Consider the following 22967-nt stretch of genomic DNA (forward strand, 5'->3'; position numbering starts at 1 on the left):
CATCACACTGAACAATGCAATGACATTTTCGAATAAATGACATTTGATGATTCTCATATTTTGCCAAATTAGCAGACATTCTAAGAACTAATCCAAAAACAGGCTGCCAGAGAGCTTCCTCATACCTTAGCCCAATATGGTGAAACCATTGTTTACTTCCTGTTTGATAATAAAGTTTTCTCCCACAAAACATCAAAATTTGTTTGTATGAAATGGTTCTCATGAAATTTAGCTGCGAAAGGGATAATAAATCATAACTTAGATCCAAAAACCTCATTCTGTAGTTCATGTAACCTTAAATTATGCACAGTTTTAGTTCAAAAGCATTCACGGTCTCTTTTTTTCATCTTTTGCAAACCTTTTAGATGATCAATAGAAAAATGTGCTAAATATAATGGTAAAAATCTTTATTTTTTGTTCTACAAATATTAAAATTTAATTCAAATGAAAATGTTCATGCGTTTTATGCTTTTGTGACCATTATATATGAGAAATAACACAAATAGTTCAACTGTACATGTTACATATTTTAGACTTGTAAAAATAAACACTTAACATATATACCATTTTTACAAAATTAGACCCATGAATGTATGCAAAGCAAATGATTAAAAAGTAAGGCAAGTTAGACAATTAAACTGCAATGAGGACATATAAAAATCCTAGAAAGAAAAAATATATATAACAATGAAAGTCCAAAACAGCCATTACAAATAATTTTTAAGACATAATTAATCAGGAATTGCATAAGTAAATATGATTATCATATGGATCAGTGCAACACACTTATGTGGAGTCCTGAAATACTAGAAACAGGAAATCAGGTAGTAATTAAAAGTGCAAGTTACAGGTATTGTTTTTTAGAACTAGCTCCAGCATTTTTGGTGCCGTACATTTGGCAACAAATTTGGCACTGCTCACAATTTATATACATTTATAATTCAACCTGAAATAACCTGTATACTAACATATTTCCCCTCTTCTCTTACCAATTTTACCACTCGAAAATTCAGAAAGGAAAATTATGCAATGTATACTATTTGTAAAGAGAAAAGGAAACTGATACACACACAGCACATTAAAAAGCACAACTGAAGGCATATTAATATAATACTCCTGCTCAAAAAATCAGCATAAAACACAGACTAAAACAAATATTATTTAATTGGATATATAAATGAAACTGATCCAAGAGGTTCATGTGGCACTACATAGAAAACATGTCGAACCTCGTTCATGTGGCACAACATAGAAAACAATAAAGAAAAGACATTGAAAAGCAAATGTATTACGACCATCGCATCGTGAAAGATCAAATGGCTTGAAAGAATGTGTAATATAAATATCGTGCTAATTATGAGTATGATATCCTCTAGCTGAAATGCATGCTTAACAACAGAGAGACAAGCTGGCAATAGTATCGTTGATCGCTTGTTGTGGCAGTAGCGCCCATTCCTGTAGTAATGCATGTCGAACCTCGTAGAGCGTACCTGGTGGCATGCTGGGACCTGCTATCTGTTATACTCAAAAATCACATAAAAACACACATCTTAATCATACTAAACAGACACCACATGAACAAGTTATATGTGATGGATCAGTTGCATGCCTGCATCATTTAAATAAACATGTCTACATACACTGGAAACAATCTATATGAATGCAATATTTGTAAATCATCTGCATTAAAAATAAAATTCTTACCCATTACAATGAGAAATGGCACGAATGTGAGACCTGTAACTAGTTATTCATAGTTAAATGAGTGTTTAAAACAAACATATTTTTATTCACACCAGTGAGAATCACAAACAGGTACTAAATATAGCAGTTCATTTGAATTCAAGGGTCATTTAGCAATACATATGCCTATTTAATCTCATACGAAATCACATTAAAATGTTATATGCAGTAAATTATGTGCATGAAGGAGTGACTTAGCTAAGGATTTTATTTTAAAATGTTGCCTTTGAAATAGGAGTTTTCAGATTTAATCATCAAATGTATCGAGTTACATGAGTTCAATATTTTATGTTACTTAGGCATCTGTTCTTGAGAAACTTCAGCTGATTTCCACAACACTTCATTATACTAATCATCGTGATGCCATTTCTTGCAAACTGTAAATACAAAAAAGAAAATATCCAGAATTACCAAATAACTTTACTTTTTAGAAAATTGATTAAAAATAAGATTTCTTAATATTCAAAATCGTAAAAACAACCTTGTATTTAGCGTAAGTATATTCAATATACTTACGCTAAATAGAAGGTTGTTTTTACGATTTTGATTGTCACATTAGCGTGTTTCTCTTCTTGTCTATTTCTTAATATGTTAAAAATAAGTAGAAAAGATGAATTAGAACATTTCAGAAAGACTGATGAATAACATTTTGAATTATGCTCATTTAATTAATTAAATGAAATTTTTGAAGTAATATTTTTCAACATTTTCATTTGAAATCAAATTATACTGAATTATCTAAACTTATATATCCCATCCTATTATTTATTTAAATGTGATTTATAATGTAAAATGAAGTATCTCTTGGCCGCTGAATGCACATCAGTTATGTCAAAGTTAGTTGCCATAGTTACTATGGAATTATCATTCCATCAAACTACTGCAAATGCCATGTTTGTTATCAAATACACTGTCATATGTTCCACATTCTCTTCTTTTATGATTTGTTTACAAGTACGTTGAAATAATTTTTTAACTTGTTCTCGTGAGTTATTTGCATAGCATGAAATCATAGCTCTTTCAATTTTGACAATGCAACAGTGAAAATTACTTATGCAATGCTACATAATTGTTGAAGTATATGTAATGATTTGGAAATACTTCCACGACACTTAAAAGATGCATTACAGCATCTCCATCTAGTCTAAGATCAGTGAGTTTCATTGCAAATTTTCCTCAGTGCATATTAAAATGACACACATACCCTTCAGAAGAATACCAATTTTATACCTGAATGAACAGGTTTCAATTTGAAAAAACGTTTTCCACAAATACCCACAAAATAAGGTATTATTTGCTCATCGATAGAAAGATGTGTTAAAAAAGAGACCGAATGGTTGAGAAAATCTCTTACTGGATGAAATTGACATTCAAAATATACAATTAGACACGAATATTAGAAAAGCTTTTCTGTTTTATCTAATGTATCATTTTCAGATAAACGCAAATTCTGCTTGATATTAGTATATGTAGAATTTGCTATTGCTGCGCATACTAATGGACAATTGATATCTCAGCCAGAGACCGAATGGTTCATTCTTGAGGAAAGCCTTTATAACCATTGTAAAGCAGAAAGCCAGTACAGCACTTTGACATGGATACAGAAAGACAAAAATTTTGTCGATTTTTTTTATTATTATATTTTTATTTTCTTGGGTCATATTTTCCAAAAGATTCTGATTATTAATTGTAAAAACACATCTAAGAGCTCTAGATCATGTATTTTTTCCAAAATTACTACCTACTTTTCCTTTTTTATTGATTCTCTGTTGACAAACATCACAAAGTGTATAGGAGAACAACTCTTCCACGCAAATTTTTTAGATGACTCAGTATTTCTCTAAAAAATATTCTGATGATTTTGATACATTTTAATATTTGTTAGATAACAAAATCTCAATTTCACTTGATACATCTTTTGGCTTTGTCAAATTAAAACTTAAAATGTCATTACCAAAGCATTCCTCATGGGTCACAATGACGAGGTTTTGGAGAATCATTGCTAAATCTGTTTCACCTTGAGCATTTTATTATCTAATGTTTCTAGAAGATTGGCATGTCTTCATAATATCATTTGACTGGTTGCAGCCTCTATGAGATCTGAAAATTTAAAAATGAACTTTGCAAAAAAAAATAATACTACAGTACAAAGTCTCTAATCCGGACGTCCATTATCCAAAATGATCTATAATACGGACCTCAAAGCCACAAACTTACACATGCACATAAAGCCAGTAAAGCGTTTACCCATGCACGCTTCCGATAGTGAAGAAAGTAACAGAGAACGTTATTGATCACGAAAAAATTTCGATTTCGACACAGCAATTACAGAACTTGTACAGAGGAACTTTGTAACTGGATAAGAAACTATGTCTGTTTATAGAATTAAAAAGAAAGTATTAGCACAAAAAACGAAGAAATTTAAATAACTTACATTTATAGAAATGTTTACTAAAGTAAACAAATAAATATTAAGCTTTTTTTTTTTTTTTTTTTTTTTTTTTTTTTTTTTTTTTTTTGTAAATTTTGATACCCTTTAGATCATAATTGCTCTTTATTTCATAAATTATGGTTTCATATTTTTAATTGTATAATTTCTGCATGCCATCTTACCGGATTTAAATTGTGATCTATAATCCAGAAAAACCCCTAATCCGGAATCGCTGAATTCCCGACGAGTCCAGATTACGGACTTTGTACTGTATATGTTTGTTTATTTCTATAAAAATTTTTAATGTGAGAGAAACAATTTTTTTTCCTCAGAAACACTAAGGCTTTAGTTAGAATTTACAAATATGTTTAAGCAAAAAATAACAGAAGATTAAAAAATATGTTTTGAAAAATAATGCGAGTCATTTATGGGTTAAAAAATAAAAAAATTTCATTTCTCGAGGTTTACACCAGCTCATTCCAGGGTTGAAATCATTCAGCTTACATTAGCAGAGCCATCAATTTTATGCATGTTTCTGGAGTTCAGATTTTTGGTAATGTAAACCAGCATTTTGAGTAAGTTAATTGCTGTAGAAAAAGTTAAACACTGCTGTTGAATAAATGGTGAAAAAATTCCTCCCAATCAACTATATACATAATATCTTAGATGAATAAAAATTTAGCTATTATTTAAACTAGTAATTTTTCACAGTATAAATATTGATAAATAATTTTCATGATTAGGTTTTATAATTGTTATACTGAGTATATAATTTAAATTACAATAAAATGAATATGTTTACAGATAAGGCAAACCAAAATAAATGTGAGTTTTGAAATCAGTTTGATCATTTTTCTTGTCAGTCTTGTAACTGTTAATTAGACAGTATCCATTTCCTAGACAATATGTATTCAAAGTAACCAAATTTCATTCATACTTGGAAAATGATGGCAATATTCATTAAACAACTTTTACAATAAATTAATGCAGAAATTTATAATTTTTTCTAAAATTCTGGATTCTAAAATTCATATGAACAATGACAGAAATTTTAATTACTCAAACCAGTGTTAACTTACTTAGTTCAGTTGTAGGTTTCCCCCTTCAAATGTCCAAATAAATTAATGTAGTTTTAGTGATGGTAGTTTAATATTTAGATTTGCTTTGAATGAGCGTACTCTTGTTTGAATATATAATTAAAAAGTCATGTACATATTCAGGCATATTCTTGTTTGAATATGCATACAAGTTCTTAATTATATTAAAGAAGCAACTTTAAAAATAAGCCATTTTTTGTATAACTCTAATCTATTTGAACAGAGGCCGGTATCTTGTGATACAATGCCAATACTACCACCCATGATTTTGCTTTTCTGAGAGTTCTTAAACCTTGGGTCGTACTCCCCAATTGAATCAGAAAATCATACTCCCCAGTTGAATCAGAAAGTAAAACCTTGAGGCTTTGAAAATTTATTTCAGATATATGCAATTAATGTAACATTAACTGTATTCCCTTCATTTTAAAAGAAATGAAATATATTGCATTTTTTCTGCAGTACTATAACATTGTTATTTTTTATTATTCTAAGATGAGCTGTAAATTAAATTTACATATTGAAAAATACCACCAAGAGCATCATAATAGTGATATCACATTACAGGTTTAGAAGTAATTCCAGAAACAAAATATGCCACAAACATACAGTACATAACATTTTGTGCCATACCGGCATTCCAAGGTGGGCAGTAGGAAATCATCAAAATTTAAATCTCGAATCTAAGCATCACATGTACCTCAAGAAACAAAAGCCTACGTTAGGCTATATTTTAGGCTGCCTCTTGGATTATCAGCAAGTTGTTTCATTTATGGTAACCTGAGTAGTTGAATGTTATCGAAACCCGATTATATGATATGATTGGTTGCGTGACTGCAGTCAATTTTACTGATGGGGAAATATTGAGGGCTTATTGCTGCATTGCATATTGTGTGCTTTGCATCGTAAAATGGCTGCCGGTGATAAACTAAGTGTTTGGTGGTATAGAATGAGAGATGCGAAGGTGTATTTTTTGTTGTTGTTGTTGTTTTTTGAAGTGGTTGAGGGCAGAAGAAAACAAACATTGTTGGATGTAATTCAACAGAACTATATGTTCTGTTTGTATGAAGAAAATGCGTATGTTCGACGCCAAAGGTCATTGAGATGGCTTTATGGGTTTGTCGCAAGAAAGGTTCAAATGCTCAACATATAAAGCATTCAGTTACAAAGGTAATATGGTTTGAGGAAAGTTTTTGGAGGCTGTTAAGGAATTTTGTGTGCCAAAGACTGAAGTCGCAGAAATTTCTAAATAAGTGGATATTTCCTTTGTGTAGTGAGTAGATGCAATAGTAGTGTGTAGTGCTTTATTATGTTATTTTGTTGTTTGATTTAAAATGCAGTTTATTGAGATTATATGCATGCTTTTTTTTTTACTCTAGTGTAGAGTTGGGCGCTTCTTTGCCTTTTAAGCGAAAATAGATTGATGCATATGTGGGCAAAGTCAATGCCGAGTTTGTGCAATGCTCTGATTAAGTGAAAATAGATCAATGTGTACATAGTCTCTGCAATCCTTTAACTTGTTATTTTGGTTTTGTGTAGCGGCTATCTTAAAATTGTGCTTTGCTGCCCAATCATAACTTAGCAAGGCCACAATAGCTATGTCTAAGAGGTGGTATACTTTAGTGGAGGACTTGTTACAGACAACTGGTCCATATTCACGTTAACATGGAAAAAAAACCACAAAGCATTCCTTTGGGATCAAACCCAAACCAGGTCAAACAACAAGTATTCAGAGGTCTAAACCACTTGCCACTGGTGGGGCACACCACTGGAGAGAAGATCCTGTATTATTTGCTATATTAAAATGGTAAATTTGGCAAAGAACGTTTGAAGATTTCTTTGACAAACTGCCAATAAAATTTCTAAAATAAGCAAAGGCCAATACAAGCAATGGAACAGCTTTAGTATTAGTCATTTTGGCGATTTTTTGATTTGGCTAGAAAGTTTTGTTGCCAAGGCCAACCCGGCTTTGATGCGTGAACAAAACCCGTTCCCATTCATGATAAATATATCTAGGCTAAATACAAATGCTACAAAATAGGCTCTTTATTAGATTACTGCAAAAAAGTCTTTCTCCAAATTTTAGCACTTAGTACTGCTAAGATAAATTCCTGAGACACTGCCATATGTTATAAGTAATCGTATGTCATGAGTAATGAAATTTACAAGATTAATAATGGATTTTAAAGCTAGTATATGATACTTTAGTTTCTTAGCTTCTGTTATTAAAAGTAAATAAAAAATGTTTTATGTTGAAATAAATTGAATTAAACTATACTAACAAGTAAATTTTGTACCAGTGTTAGAAATACTTTTATGACTTATATTATGTAAATGGTAATAATAATATTAAGAAGTGTGTGTTTTTTAATCGCTCAAGTTATTACAAGTAATTTCTGATTATAAGTTAAAAGCTACAATTAAACTATCATAACAAGCAAATTTTGTACCAATGGTAATAATACACTGCAACAATTGTCGTAACTCATGATCCACTAGTGGTGGAGTGATAAGCCACTCAACACTGGTCGTTCAGACTGGCTGTATGGGGGTTTTTGTGGTTGTCCTTACATGCAACGTGAATCTGAGCAATTGTCTCTTGAAAAGTCCTTTTTGAATTCTTCTGCTAGCCTGCATATATATTTATTTTCTATTCATAAAAACTGTTTTCTCTTTTTAAATGAAGATCCTGATATTTTATTTGCCTTTTTACAATAACTATAGGGCAACAAAAATTAGCTAGAATAAAAGAAAAAAAGAAAAATGTTTTTCATTATGAGTTAAATGAAATATTTTGAAATATTCTAAAAGTAATGTTAGTTTTTATTTTTCTATGCTTCACACTGCTGTAGCTGCTTGAAGCTATCCACATCATTTTTATAGGAAAGCTTTATATAGCAATAGTTTAAAACTATGATAATAATATTTGTAGTTACCTCACTTTTCTTATTATGAAACAGTTTTTCCAACAGCAATTGAGTGATGTGTCTTAACATGAAATTAATTGATTTCTTAGAAAATAAATCTTATTTCTGAAGTGAATGTAATGTTCCTTTACTTTGTAGCCAGAGTTATTTTACGGTTGGGATCTTTACTGTCACTTTCCCCATCCCCTTTTCCCACCACAATGCAATTAGGTTTTCAGTTTGTAAAACGAAGCGTGCTTGGCCTTTCAAGGCCATGTAACTAGGTTGCTATGTAAGATAAGATTTGTATTCTTCAGTCTTGCATTATAATTGCCGATAGTTGAATTCCACGCCGCTGAAGTTTTGAGCCAACTTCGCATTAAACTGATTTCTGTAGTCGTTGGCTATTAGCTTATTTGAATTTCAATTTTACATATGAACTTAATTGTTATCATAGGTTATCTTGCCACAAATGGCTGGCTAAGTCGTACCCACAAAGTGTGCCTTCTGTTCTTATTTAGTAGTTTTAAAAAAGGATCTTTTACACCATTCTCCTGATCCATTTGTTACTTTAGACACAGCGATAATTTGCTTAATGTCTACCTAAATTTTAGTTACACTATATGACTGCAAAGAACATATCTAAACTTTATAGCAATTACATTTAAAGATGTTGGAATCAGTATTTAAGAACTTACCGTGTAGTCAAATTTTCATATATATAAATTGTACTCTTACTTTTATTACAAAAGATTCAGATTTCTATTAGATCAAATGTCTAAGTAATGTACAAAATTTGCATAAAATTTAAAATAAAAGGTTGACAGTTATGTCAATATACTACAGTACAAAGTCCGAAATCCGGATGTCCATTATCCAGACCTCAAAATCACCAACAAAAATTTTTTTGTAGGCTTTATGCATGCGCATTTGATTACCTCCTCTGAAAATAATAAAGTATCTGGGCAGTCTGATTCTTAACTTCACTTCGATACTAAATAAAATACCTTGTTATTGAAGAAATCATGATTTTAGCATAAATTTGTATGATCAGTAATTTGGCTTTGTTGCTGCATATCTGCATTGGCACACATATCAAACCGAAAAATTCCACATAGATACATCGTTGATCTCATGCCAACCTGGCAAATTATTATTTATTATACTTTCCTTTCATCACTGCATGTTTATCACAAAATGACAACTTCAATGATGACTCATGTAGCGATGTGTAAAGAATTTTTTTATGCTAGTAATTGAAAAATAAATGAGTAAGGTAACCTTTTATGTTGACATCACACTTAGAGATGATTACAGATTTAAGCTAAATGCGCTAAAAAATGTTGAAGAGGAAAAATTTCGCAAACATTTCTTTCCATATGCTAAAAATAGATTCTGTTAAAGATACCCATAGACCCAAAGATTACATTTAGTATATGTGGGAATTTATTTATTCAGAACTCTGATAAGTCTTAAGCATGTGCAAGAAATAGACATAAGTATAATAAACAACTAATACAATTCAGGCTTAATTGTTTCAGTGTGCGAGTGAAGCAATATAAAATTTTACGGAACAACTTGTCGTTAGTCACCAAGCTCGTGATGCATAGCCAAATATGTATAGCGAAGGATAGCTAAATTTGATGATGATAGCCGCTAATTTCAAAGGTTTTCGGATATCACAAAAGAAAGGTGAAGTTTTCCAATTAATGGATTTTGTGGTTGGATCCTGGTAGAGCCCACATTTTTTGGCACAGCCACTTATATCGATGTGTACATGAACAAAGACAAGGGAGTATGCAATGCCAAGTTTGTGCAATTTTCTGATGTTTTTTTTAAGGGAAAATATGTCGATGTGTATATGGATACCGAGTTTGTGCAATTCTTTGATTTGTTATTTTTAAGTTGGCGATTTTGAGAAATGTGCGAAGATCGCAAACCAGGAACCTGATTCTGCACATTCCAGGTTTGTTGCCAAGGGTGTGGGCTCTATTAGGATTTTACCGATTTCGTAAAGAAATGTGAAGAAGCGGTAATAAATAAAGATGATATAAAAGGAAGTTTTTCATTGTGATGACAATGCTTCACAATCATAAATCATTAATGAATGGCAAAATCTGTAGTATGGTTCAAGATCCAGAAAATACCGCTACTGATAGTGAAGAAAGTGACAGAGTAGTTACTGAAAATGAGAAAATTTCAATTAATAAGTTAGTCTGAATTCTCGAAACAGCAGTTACAGAACTTTAAGATTACGTCTGTCTACAGAACTAAGGAGAAAGTATTAGCGAAAAAGCGACTTAAACAACTTACATTGAAAGAAATGCTTAATAAGGTAAACAAATAAATATTAAGCATTTTTGTAAATTTTGATACCCTTTAGATCATAAATCATGATTTCATATTTTTAATTTTATAATTCTACAAACCATCTTACTAGATTTAAACTGATGATCTAATATCCAGAAAAATCCTAAATCACCGAAGTCCCGATGAGTCCGGATTTCGGACTTTGTACTATATTAATAAAAGTAATGATACTCAATCAATGTTATTCATATACAGCTATCAGATTGTAAGATTTACAAAATTTGAGAACTGTAAATGATGAGCAGTATATTCCATAATCTAGGCAACATTACATTTTTCATAGTCAGACAAATTATAAAAATGTTATAAAAGCCATAATGAAAACCTGATTTTGCTACAGGACTTCAGACAAGTACATATCCCTATAGTTCTAATTTACAAAATGAAGCAAAAAAGTATTTTTAGACCATGGTAATTTTGATCACGGCCCATTTTAAGAAACATGTAAAGAAGTCTAAATTTGCATGTCGTTCCTTAGCAAAGAAAACACCAAGTGTTTACCTCATTCTACTAAAAATCTGTTTAATTTGGGGGGGGAGAGTGGAGTTTATAGCATGCAGAGTTGATGTTTAGAAAAAACTCAAGCATCACTGATGTAATATTAAAAGCATTAGTCTTGACTATCAAAGTTTGGCTTTTTTAAAAATGATATTAGCTCAGTATTCAGGGTTACCATCAATAATTGGGTTATCATAATTTTTCATTTATCGCTCCCAAAAGTCGCCAAAAGGACTAGTACCAAAGCTGTGCCCAAGCAACACATACTAATCTTAAAGAAAGCCCAAATTTACAACTCACTTGGACAAAACAACCGAGATTTCAGAACTAGCTGTTTGTAGATCAATGAAGAATTATTATTTTCTTGTCATTTGGAAGAACACACTAAAGGGTTAGGGGAAGCCATATACTGCAAAGTTGAAGAAATGTTCTTAAACTTAAGGTTTGGAATAGAAAAACTGCTCTAGATTACACACAAAAGTGATGAACGGCCAAAACACTGGCTTTTAATTACATGTTAAAGCTGCTGTAAATGAGCATGCAACGTTTACACATTGCCTGATCTATCAAGAGGAACAAAATTATAAACTTTATTAACCCTTTCAGGATGGGCGTCCCATATACGCATTCCCTAAGAACATTTCTTACAGCCGGGCGTCCCATCCATGCATCAGTAAAGATCGCATTCAGAGGACGGGTGATGTGTATACGCATTTTAAGGTGAAACAAGAACAAACATTTCTGAAGGCCACTAGATGGCATCCTGTGTCCACTACGTTTGAAATAAACACAGTTTTAGGTTCCTGACCTTGAATTTGATATATTCTGCTTCACTTTGGCATTTTACTCATCAGCTGTTCGAGAGGGGGGGCGGAGGGAAAGCGTAAACAGAGGTGGGCTCTTTATATCGCTGCATGCTAATGAAAACATTCTTGTATCTGATTTATATCCAATTCCTTTTTTTAATCTATTTTTTCCTCTACTATTTACGGTCTTTTAGGGTTACTGTGCGGAGTTTTTTTACGTTTTGCATTGCTTTCAGATATATTTCCGTTCCTTCTTTTTTTATTTAGGAAAGCCTCACTTCCAGTCTATTATGGCGAGAAGGCGCTATTTATCAGAGGAAGAATACCCTCGTATGGTTAGTGAACCATCTAACGCAAATGAGAGTACTGATTCATTTTCTAAAGAGTTAAAAAGTGATACTTTTTCTAAGAGTTACAAAGTGATACATCTCTGTGCTTCGAGATTTACCACACTCACTTTCCTTTTAAATTTTGTTACTTCTTACTGTAGATAGTCTTTATTGTGTTATTTTTATTAATTTTAAACTTTACTGATGGATTTTATCAATTAAAACTTTGGAATAATTTGAATAGCGCTTCTGAAAATTATATTAGAAGATAAGCAATTTTTTAAGTATATTTTCATGTATAATAAAGAAAAAAAAATTTAAGGGTTAATTTTAACATATATAACAGCTCAAGTAATAATCTAAAATAATACCCAAAATTATGATGCTAGAAGCGAAACTTTTGTTTTTCTGATTTTTATTGTAAAATTAGGCTTAGCGATGCAAAACCTCCGTCCTGTACGGTGACTGCCTTCGATACTCTTTCGTCCCGCACGAGCGTCTTAAACAAAGGTGCGCCGTCGCGAAAAGGTTAAAAGCGGTGCCCTAAAGAAATGTTTATTTGTTAATACAGTACAAAGTCCGCAATCCGGACTCCTCAGGACTTCGGCGATTCTGGATTATAGATCATCAATTTAAATCTGGTAACATGGCATGCAGAAATCATAAAGTATGAAACCGTAATTTATGAAATTACAATCTAAAGGGTATCCAAATTTACAAAAGAAAAGAGCTTAATGTTTACTTTATTAAACATTTCTTTCAATGTAAATTGTTTAAGTTGCTTCGTTTTATGTACTTATACTTTCTCTTTAATTCTATAAACAGACATAATTTCTTGTTCAGTTATAAAGTTCTGCTGTTCAAGTACTGTAATTGCTGTATCGAGAATACTGACTAATTTGTCAATCAAAATTTTTTCGTTTTCACTAACCTCTCTGTTACTTTCTTCACTATTGAAAGTGCGCATGAGTAAACGCTTTACTGTCTTTACGCGCATGTGTAGTGGACGCACATCAAATGCACACGCATAAGTTTGTGGCTTTGATGTCTGGATTATAGATCATTCGAGATAATGAATGTCCGGATTACGGACTTTGTACTGTATATGTAAAGACATGGAATACAAATAGAAAACTTGTTATTATATGCAAAGTAAGATGAATGTCAAGAAGCTGTAGCTTAAGATTATGATTACTAATAAAAGATATAATTATTGTATTTTTAACTAAACAATAATCTGAACTTGCTGCTTTTTTTAAAAATGACTCTTGAACCTGTGTTTCCTGTCAGATACTTTTGAGGGTACTTTTCCATTTCGCGGGCACAAATCTCACCAAGCAGACTTTATTGGCGATAACATACAATATACACAAATAAAAAATGTTAACGGATGTTAGTTCTAAGAAATTTTATTTTGAAGGCATAAACATTTTAATATTGTTTAAAATTTTGTAAAAAGCCAATAAAATTTGTAAAAAGATGTTAATTTAAAATTTTACTATGCTTTTACGGTTCAAAATCCTGATTCGCCTGATTATTTCATATCACTTGACCCCAAGTGATCTCATCTCACGTAAACTACGTTACAAAAATGTAATTCTCTCAGTCAATCGACATTAATTTCAAGTTAAATCTTAATTTGGAATATAAGTTTAAATGCAAGAATTAGAAGTGATGAATTTAACCCTTGACTTTGCCTTTTCTTGACTTCGGGTGAGCAGTGTGATTGCACCCTAATTGACTTAATTACTGCAAATGGTCTCAGTGCATACAATATACACAAATAATACATTAATTTCAAGTTAAATCTTAATTTGGAATATAAGTTTAAATGCAAGAATTAGAAGTGATGAATTTAACCCTTGACTTTGCCTTTTCTTGACTTCGGGTGAGCAGTGTGATTGCACCCTAATTGACTTAATTACTGCAAATGGTCTCAGTGCATAAAATTGAACTATCTGGTAAAAATTCTATGTAATTGTATGCCAGTATTGAAAGAAACAATCAATCTGATAAGAAATGGCTGTGACTTATTTTGAAAATGAACGCGTAATAGGTTACCTACGAGGATATTCTGTTAAGCATCAATTGTACCATTACTGGCGACTTTATCGCCTGCACTGGCAAAACGGAAATGTACCCTTTTGAGATAATAAATAATTTTAACTTTTCTCTTTGAGGAAAAATTAGCAATGTAATTACTTCAAATGGTAAAACTAATCGGAAGAGTAAGATGAAAAATGATTCATTCAAAACTTTTTCAAATGTTGAAAATTTTATTATTGAAATGAAAGTAATTGCAAAAACTATTGCAGATAACTTAAAAATCATAGTAATACAGGTTTGGAAATATTTTTTTATCAAAATTCAAAAACATAGCTTGGATTAAAAAAGAATATTTTGACTGACATGAATGAGATTAAACACCTACTATATAAAGACCAAAGGAAAATACGGTACAACTCTAATATACGCCCTAATTTCACCAAATGTGGCGATATGTGTTCTGCGCTGGTTTTTGGCGCGATTGCGTGTTCTATGGCAACCCTGTTGACGTTGAAAAATCTTTCGCTGGAGCTCGTTGGTTCGCCTCTCTGTCTGAGAAGATGGGAGGGAAAGATAAAATGGTAGTTGTTGAATTGAAGTTCGGCAAAAGGAAATATGATTGTGGCTATCCTGTTGAAAGGTAGTGGGTAATTGGAACTGTGGAAAGAGGGTCTGGGAGATTATTTTTAATGGCAATGCATGATAGAAGTAGGGATTTGTGATTTTATTTATTTGTAAACCATAGTATAAATTTTCTGGATAGTGTGTCTGGCTGTTATGTAAATACGATAGTGATTACGTGGTGGCATGTTAAAGGCGGTATGAAATTTATATTTCTGCTACTCAAAAACGCATTAATTCATGGTAAGTGCATTTGATTTTATCCTTGTTCTTATTTTGTAGAATGTTATGTTCATTGGTTCTTTAGTATGAATTTCTGTCGTTATTGTTGTTTTTTTTAAATTGTTTGAAATTTATTTTAGTTTATTTTGTTGTTTAGTGTCTAGACTGTACAATTCGTAGATGTTTTTTAAAGTTGAAACAGAACGCTGTGTACATGGTATTATTTGAAATTTATTGTTGTTATGTTATTTTATTAAAGCGAGGAGTGCGTAGATCGTAGATTCCTTCCTTGCCTAAATTGTGCAATTCGTAGCATTTTTTTAAAGTTTAAACAGGATGCTGTGTATATGGTATTCTTTGAAATTTATTGTTGTTATGTTAATTTATTAAAGCGAGGTCTGCGTAGTTTGTAGATTCGTTCGTTGCCTACATTGTGCAATTCGTAAATGCTTTTTTAAGTTAAAACATGTTGCTGTGTACATGGATTTTTGTCAAATATTTTTGGTTAGAAACTTTACGTTTTTGCTATCTGTATTTTTTGTTTTTGTTTCGGATTTTTAGCTAAATTGTGTGTTCAAAACGTAATTTTTGCCATGTGCGTAAACCGCGTTTTTGGAGACATTTTAGGCTAAAAGTTCAAAATGTAGGCAAAAAATTTAGATAGTAATATTGCAGCATGAAGTTTCTCGCCAAAAATATTTGGCGACTTGAGGGTGCATATCAGAGTAGTTCCGAAAATACTGAGCTCTTGAGCAACTAAAATTTAAATCTTTCATTTCCACAAAAATCCTTGACAGTATTCTGGACTAGAGATAGAAGTGAATTTTGGATAATTTATGAATGTTCTACCATTTAGCACCACAAACTTATGTAAAATGATTTTTCAGCTTTAATGAATATTAAATGCAAATATTATTAGATGTTGAAAAATGTTGAATGTGCTTTTTGTCCAGCAGAGTCAAGTATTGCGTTAAGTTTTTTATATTTTAAATTTTATTTATTTATTCTTTTTTTTTTTTTTCCTGGAAAAATTAAGCACATCCATCTTGTTAAAACATGATTTCCTTTCATATATTTTTTTATATCTGAAGCAAATCCTAAAACTACTTCTTTCTTATATTTATAGTAATGAAATAAATTATCAATGAGAATATATTTATATTTATTTTTATTAGCTCAGAAGGAGTATATATATACTCTCAGAAGGAGTATAGACATGAAATGACATTTTACATTTAATTACTAAAAGTGTTGTTTCAGATTGCTGCCACCAAATATTATTCCCCTGTTAATAGATTATTATTCCCCTGTTGTAGAAATTAAATAATGAAGAATCTGCATGAAAGTATGCATGTTTCTCGCACTGTGAAAATAAAAGAGACTTGACAGTCTCTTTTATCAGGAGCCATCAAATGTTTCATAACATAGTCCTCCTGAATAATATCACTTGGAATAATATCACCTGAATAATATCACTTGGAAGCCCCAATTTTGGATTTGTTTTATTGTCTATTTTATATTTTGTAAAACTTAGGCATTTTTTATTAACAAACTCAATGATTTCAAAGCAAGAAGTTGCAGCACTGTACGGAATAAAACATTTTTATCTCTGCAAGAATTTTTGATTAACAAATCGAGCAATGGCAACACCGTACAGAACAAAACATTTTTATCTCCGAGCGATACTGTCTATCGGAAATTTGAAAGGTATTTTAAATATTTTTAGACCACAGGGGTGGCAGCCCAAATGTTTGCAAGGCACGTATGTAAATGGAAAACACCTCTTTACGCGCAATATAAAATGAGTTTTCAGACTTTTTTATCTCTACATTATATTTAGTTCCAAGGCTAATCAAAAGGGGTCACAAATGAAAAAGGTTTAAGAAGTGCCACCTGAGAGCACTTCAGCAATCGTAAAAGTTATTCTAAATTCTCCCAGAAGAATGAAACTTTTAATTGATCTTTTTTCCAATAGGACCCTATTTGCTAAATATGTTTCCTCAAACAGATATACCCATTGCCAGGGTTAAAGTATATGTATTCTCCTTAGCTGCTATAACACATTTTCAAGAACTCATTTCATTGCTGTTCACATTTTCAAGAAAATTTCGTCAATAAAAGGATTTTAAAGAGAAACGAAATATTCCCAAAATGGAAAATAATTTCACCTTAAAATAAAAACAGATTACTTTAGTTTTATCTCACGATTACACAAAAAGGAAAAAAAAATCTGGAATTACTCTGATATGCGCCCTCAAGTCGCCAAATTTATCGCCAAACATTTTTCGCGAGAATCTCCACGCTGCCATATTGCTATCTAAATTTTTTGTCTACATTTCGAACTTTAAGCCTAAAATGTCTCCCAAAACACGGTTTTCGCGAATGCAAAAACCACGTTCTAAACACACAATTTAAGCTAAAAATCCAAAACAAAAACAAAAAATTTAGATAGCAAAACCGTAAAGTTTCTAACCAAAATTATTTGACAAGAGTCCATGTACACAGTGATATGTTTTAATTTAAAAAAACATCTACGAATTCCACAATTTAGGCAACAAACGAATTCACGAACTACGCACACATCACTTTAATACATTAACATAACAACAATAAATTTCAAAGAATACCATGTACACAGCGTCCTGTTTCAACTTAAAAAAACATCTATGAATTGCACAATTTAGGCAAAAAAAAACGAATCTACGAACTACGCACAACTCAATTTAATAAAATAATAACAACAATAAATTTCAAAGAACACCACGTACACAGCGTCCTGTTTCAACTTAAAAAAACATCTACGAATTGCACAATTTAGGAAAAAAACGAATCTATGAACTACGCACAACTCACTTTAATAAATTAACATAACAACAATAAATTTCAAAGAATACCATGTATACAGCGTCCTGTTTCAACTTTAAAAAAAACATCTAGGAATTGCACAATTTAAACGGTACGCACTAATCAAAATAACTAAAATAAATTTCAAACAATTAAAAAAAACAGCAATAACAACAGAAATTCATACTAAAAAAACAATGAATATAACATTCTACAAAATAAGAACAAGAATAAAATGCACTTACCATGAATTAATGCTTCAGCAGAAATACCAATTTCATACCGCCTTTAACATGCCGCCACGTAATCACTATCGTATTTATATGACAGCCAGACACACTATCCAGAAAATTCATACTATGGTTCACAAATAAATAAAATCACAAATCCCTACTTCTATCATGCACAGCCACTAAAAATAATCTCCCAGACCCAGGGGCATAGCTAGAGGGGGGCAAGGGGGCATCTGTCCCCGGGCGTAGAATCCAAGGGGCGCCAAACTGATGTTACGACATTTTAGAATTAAATGTTTTCCATCCTTGGCAAGCAGTAGGGGGCGCAAAATCTTCAGTTGTCCCTGGGCACTGAAAACCCTAGCTACGACTCTGCCCAGACCCTCTTTCCACACCTCCAAATACCCACTACCCCTCAACAGGATGGCCAGGACAATATTTCCTTTTGCCAAACTTCAATTCAACTACTTCCACCATTTTATCTTTCTTCCCTAGCTTCTCAGACACAGAGCATAATGCAAACCAATGAACTTCACCGAAAGATTTTTCAACGTCAACAGGGTTGCCATACAACACGCAATCGCGCCAAAAACCAGCACAGAATACATATCGCCACATTTGGTGAAATTAAGGCGTATATCAGAGTTGTACCAAAAAAAAAATATATATATATACAAACATACATAAAACAGTTTTAATAAATATCTAGTATATATAGATTTCTTACCCAAACAGAAATGATGTTTCCCATTTTTTTTTTTTTATATGCATTAGACACATGGGATTGCTCTACTTGGTAGGTTCAGGGTTTGACTGAAAATATTTGATGCTTCATATCACCTTCCTAACAATGCTGTCGAATCTTGCGCTGGTTTCAGTTATATACTCGCACATTTGATACTAGACTCGCATAGGATGGTCAACACTGGTTCACCACGAGTGGGAAATATTAATACATTCTTCATGACAGAAACAAGAAAGACATTTCTGTCAAACATACAATTTTAACATACATATAATTTACAGTATATATATATCGGAAAAAACATTAGACATCTTTCACAGTTTCAGTTTTTGAAGTTCTATCTAGATAACACATGCTGTTATGCAGCAGATATAAAAATTGAACACCATTATCAGGTAAAAATATCTTTAAAAAATATTTCATCTTGAGGAAAAAAATTAATGGTTTATAATTCATTTTCATCAAATAAGAATTTATGTTTCTCCCACAGGATCATACGTCATCTTTATGCCATTCGGATTTGCATTTCTAAATTGTAAGAAATTTGCTGTACCTAAATTTTCTAATTCAATGAGAAAAATACTGACTGATTTCACATAATGAGGTTTCCTAACTGTACAGACAAATGCTTATTGCAAAGTTCACTAAATGTTTTTTCCAGTTTGGGCTTAAAAGACAGGAGGTTTCTGTTCTGTGTAGATAAGACATTCTCTTTCGCCCTAACCAACTTGTTACATTCTTAACTGGTAATATTGGTCTCTTACATTGATATCCATATTTAAATCCCTTTTATGAAAAAGAATGTTTATGTCCCTCACACACAAATTTCCTCTCCAATGTAAATAAGCATAAGCTTGTTTAAACTATCCATTTGAGTAAACATCTTCTTACATACTTCACAAACATGAGGTTTCTCTGCTGTGTGATATCGAATATGCACGTTTAAATCACTTTTTCAATTAAATGATTTTTTACATACTTAACACATATTGTGGTTTCTCTGCTGTGTGATTGCGCATATGCACGTTTAAATCACTTTTTCAATTAAATGATTTTTTACATACTTAACACATATGGTGGTTTCTCTCCTGTGTGAATAAGCATATGCACGTTCAAATTACTTGTTAGACTACATGATTTCTTCCAAACTTCACACATATGATGTTTCTCTCCTGTGCGAATATGCATATGCGTGTTTAAATTTCTTTTTAGATCAAATGATTTCTTACATACTTCACACATGAGGTTTCTCTCCTCTGTGAATACACATATGCACATTTAAAGCACTTTTATGATTAAATGATTTCTTACATACTTCACACATATAAGGTTTCTCTCCTGTGTGAATGCGCATATGCACCTTTAAAGCACTTTTTTGATTAAATGATTTCTTACATACTTCACACATATAAGGTTTCTCTCCTGTGTGAATGCGCATATGCACCTTTAAAGCACCTTTTTGATTAAATGATTTCTTACATACTTCACACATATGAGATTTCTCTCCTGTGTGAACGTGCATGTGCACATTTAAAGACCTTTTTTGATTAAATGATTTCTTACATACTTCACACATATGAGGTTTCTCTCCTGTGTGAATAAGCATATGCGTGCTTAAATTTCTTTTTAGATTAAATGATTTCTTACATACTTCACACATATGAGGTTTCTCTCCTGGGTGAACATCCATGTGCACATTTAAAGCACTTTTTTGATTAAATGACGTCTTACATACTTCACACATATGAGGTTTTTCTCTTGTGTGAATGCGCATATGCACATTTAAAGAATTTTTTAGATTAAATGATTTCTTACATACTTCACACATATGAGGTTTCTCTCCAGTTTGAACGCGCATATGCAGATTTAAAGAACTTTTTCGATTAAATGATTTCTTACATACTTCACACATATGAGGTTTCTCTCCTGTGTGAACGTGTATGTGCACATTTAAAGCACTTTTTTGATTAAATGACTTCTTACATACTTCACACATATGAGGTTTCTCTCCTGTGTGAATAAGCATATGCCTGCTTAAACTTCTTTTTAGATTAAATGATTTCTTACATACTTCACACATATGAGGTTTCTCTCCTGTGTGAACGTGCATGTGCACATTTAAAGCACTTTTTTGATTAAATGATTTCTTACATACTTCACACATATGAGGTTTCTCTCCAGTGTGAACGCGCATATGCAGATTTAAAGAACTTTTTCGATTAAATGATTTCTTACATACTTCACACATATAAGGTTTTTCTCCTGTGTGAATATGCATATGCCTATTTAAATTTTCTTTTCGTTTAAATGATTTCTTACATACTTCACACATATGAGGTTTCTCTCCTGTGTGAATACGCATATGCACATTTAAAGCACTTTTTTGATTAAATGATTTCTTACATACTTCACACATATGAGGTTTCTCTCCTGTGTGAACGTCCATGTGCACATTTAAAGAACTTTTTTGATTAAATGACTTCTTACATAATTCACACAAATGAGGTTTCTCTCCTGTGTGAATAAGCATATGCCTGCTTAAATTTCTTTTTATATTAAATGATTTCTTACATACTTCACACATATGAGGTTTTTTTCCTGTGTGAATACGCATATGCACATTTAAAGCACTTTTTTGATTAAATGATTTCTTGCATACTCACATATATGAGGGTGCATTCTGTGTGAATACGCATATGCCTCTTTAAATGACTTTCTATATTAAATGATTTCTTTCCTGCTTCATATATAAGAGATCTCTCTCCTGTGTGAACGCGCATATGCAGATTTAAAGAACTTTTTCGATTAAATGATTTCTTACATACTTCACACATATAAGATTTTTCTCCTGTGTGAATATGCATATGCCTATTTAAATTATCTTTTCGTTTAAATGATTTCTTACATACTTCACACATATGAGGTTTCTCTCCTGTGTGAATACGCATATGCACATTTAAAGCACTTTTTTGATTAAATGATTTCTTACATACTTCACACATATGAGGTTTCTCTCCTGTGTGAACGTCCATGTGCACATTTAAAGCACTTTTTTGATTAAATGACTTCTTACATAATTCACACAAATGAGGTTTCTCTCCTGTGTGAATAAGCATATGCCTGCTTAAATTTCTTTTTATATTAAATGATTTCTTACATACTTCACACATATGAGGTTTTTCTCCTGTGTGAATACGCATATGCACATTTAAAGCACTTTTTCGATTAAATGATTTCTTACATTCTTCACAAATATGAGGTTTCTCTCCTGTGTGAACGCGCATATGCATGTTTAAAGCACTTTTTTGATTAAATGATTTCTTGCATACTCACATATATGAGGATGCATTCTGTGTGAATACGCATATGCCTCTTTAAATGACTTTCTATATTAAATGATTTCTTTCCTGCTTCATATATAAGAGATCTCTCTCCTGTTTCAATGCTTATGTTCCAAAGAAAAAGGGGAAATAATATAGAACACTCCAATTACAAATATTTTACTGCCCGGAAGAGGCTTGTGTCAAACTCTAGAAGATTCTAATCTTAAATTCAGATTTATTAATTTTTACGTCTTAAAACAAATCAAAGATACATCTTGATACAGATAACATTGCACATAAAAACACTAAATCATAAAGTCTCTAAAATTACTTCTCATTTAAGAGTGACGTCATATTTCATGGACTCTGTTTTGACTCGAAAAATCCAACTTAGTTTAAAATATCCAATTTATTTGACTTTACAAACACTTACAGATGACTACTTGCACATAGACTTTAGTATAACAATAAATTGTTTCGTACATCTTAATGACGAAAAACATTTAGTACTTCAGCATCAGCAACGCAACACTGCTTGCTCAGGACAGGAATTTTCACAAGCGCCTGGCCACCAGGGCTAAAGGGCTAGTTCATCAGCTTCTCGCGGCTGAAACCGAAAGAAGAAACTTATGACGTAGTTGGGTTCGCTTGCTCAGTTCTGCTGTTCAGTTTCTTAAGCATTTGCTTGAGAATCAAAACGCTTTGAAAAATAGTTTAATAACCAATATGAGCCGAGATTTTAGCTCATGAAATTGC

General features: G+C 31.8%; 2 protein-coding genes across 3 annotated transcripts; both read right to left on the bottom strand.

Moving 5' to 3' along the window:
• Positions 1–390: 390 nt before the first annotated feature.
• LOC146997863 (uncharacterized) lies at positions 391–22467 on the bottom strand. 2 transcript variants are annotated; one of them, XR_015040917.1, is made up of 2 exons: positions 3698–3839; positions 391–2120 (listed from the first exon to the last, which is right to left on the bottom strand). XR_015040917.1 is itself a non-coding variant. In XM_085816237.1 (2 exons), exons 1-2 carry the CDS (start codon positions 22176–22178, stop codon positions 2022–2024), a joined length of 726 nt encoding a protein of 241 aa, XP_085672363.1. In that variant the 5' UTR covers positions 22179–22467; the 3' UTR covers positions 391–2021. The 2 variants fall into 2 exon arrangements, 1 of the variants encoding a protein (XP_085672363.1); XM_085816237.1 differs by lacking the exon at positions 3698–3839 and adding an exon at positions 21552–22467.
• Positions 7987–21544, bottom strand: LOC146997864 (uncharacterized; the record flags this gene model as incomplete). The annotated part of the gene is made up of 2 exons (XM_085814226.1): positions 7987–8007; positions 20792–21544. Coding segments are annotated over 2 exons (774 nt in total), but the record flags the coding sequence as incomplete, so codon positions are not given.
• Positions 22468–22967: the final 500 nt, after the last annotated feature.

Source organism: Stegodyphus dumicola, chromosome 4 (assembly GCF_044657685.1).
Source record: "Stegodyphus dumicola isolate Sdum_Otavi_A_Nest chromosome 4, ASM4465768v1".
Lineage (NCBI taxonomy): Eukaryota > Metazoa > Arthropoda > Arachnida > Araneae > Eresidae > Stegodyphus > Stegodyphus dumicola.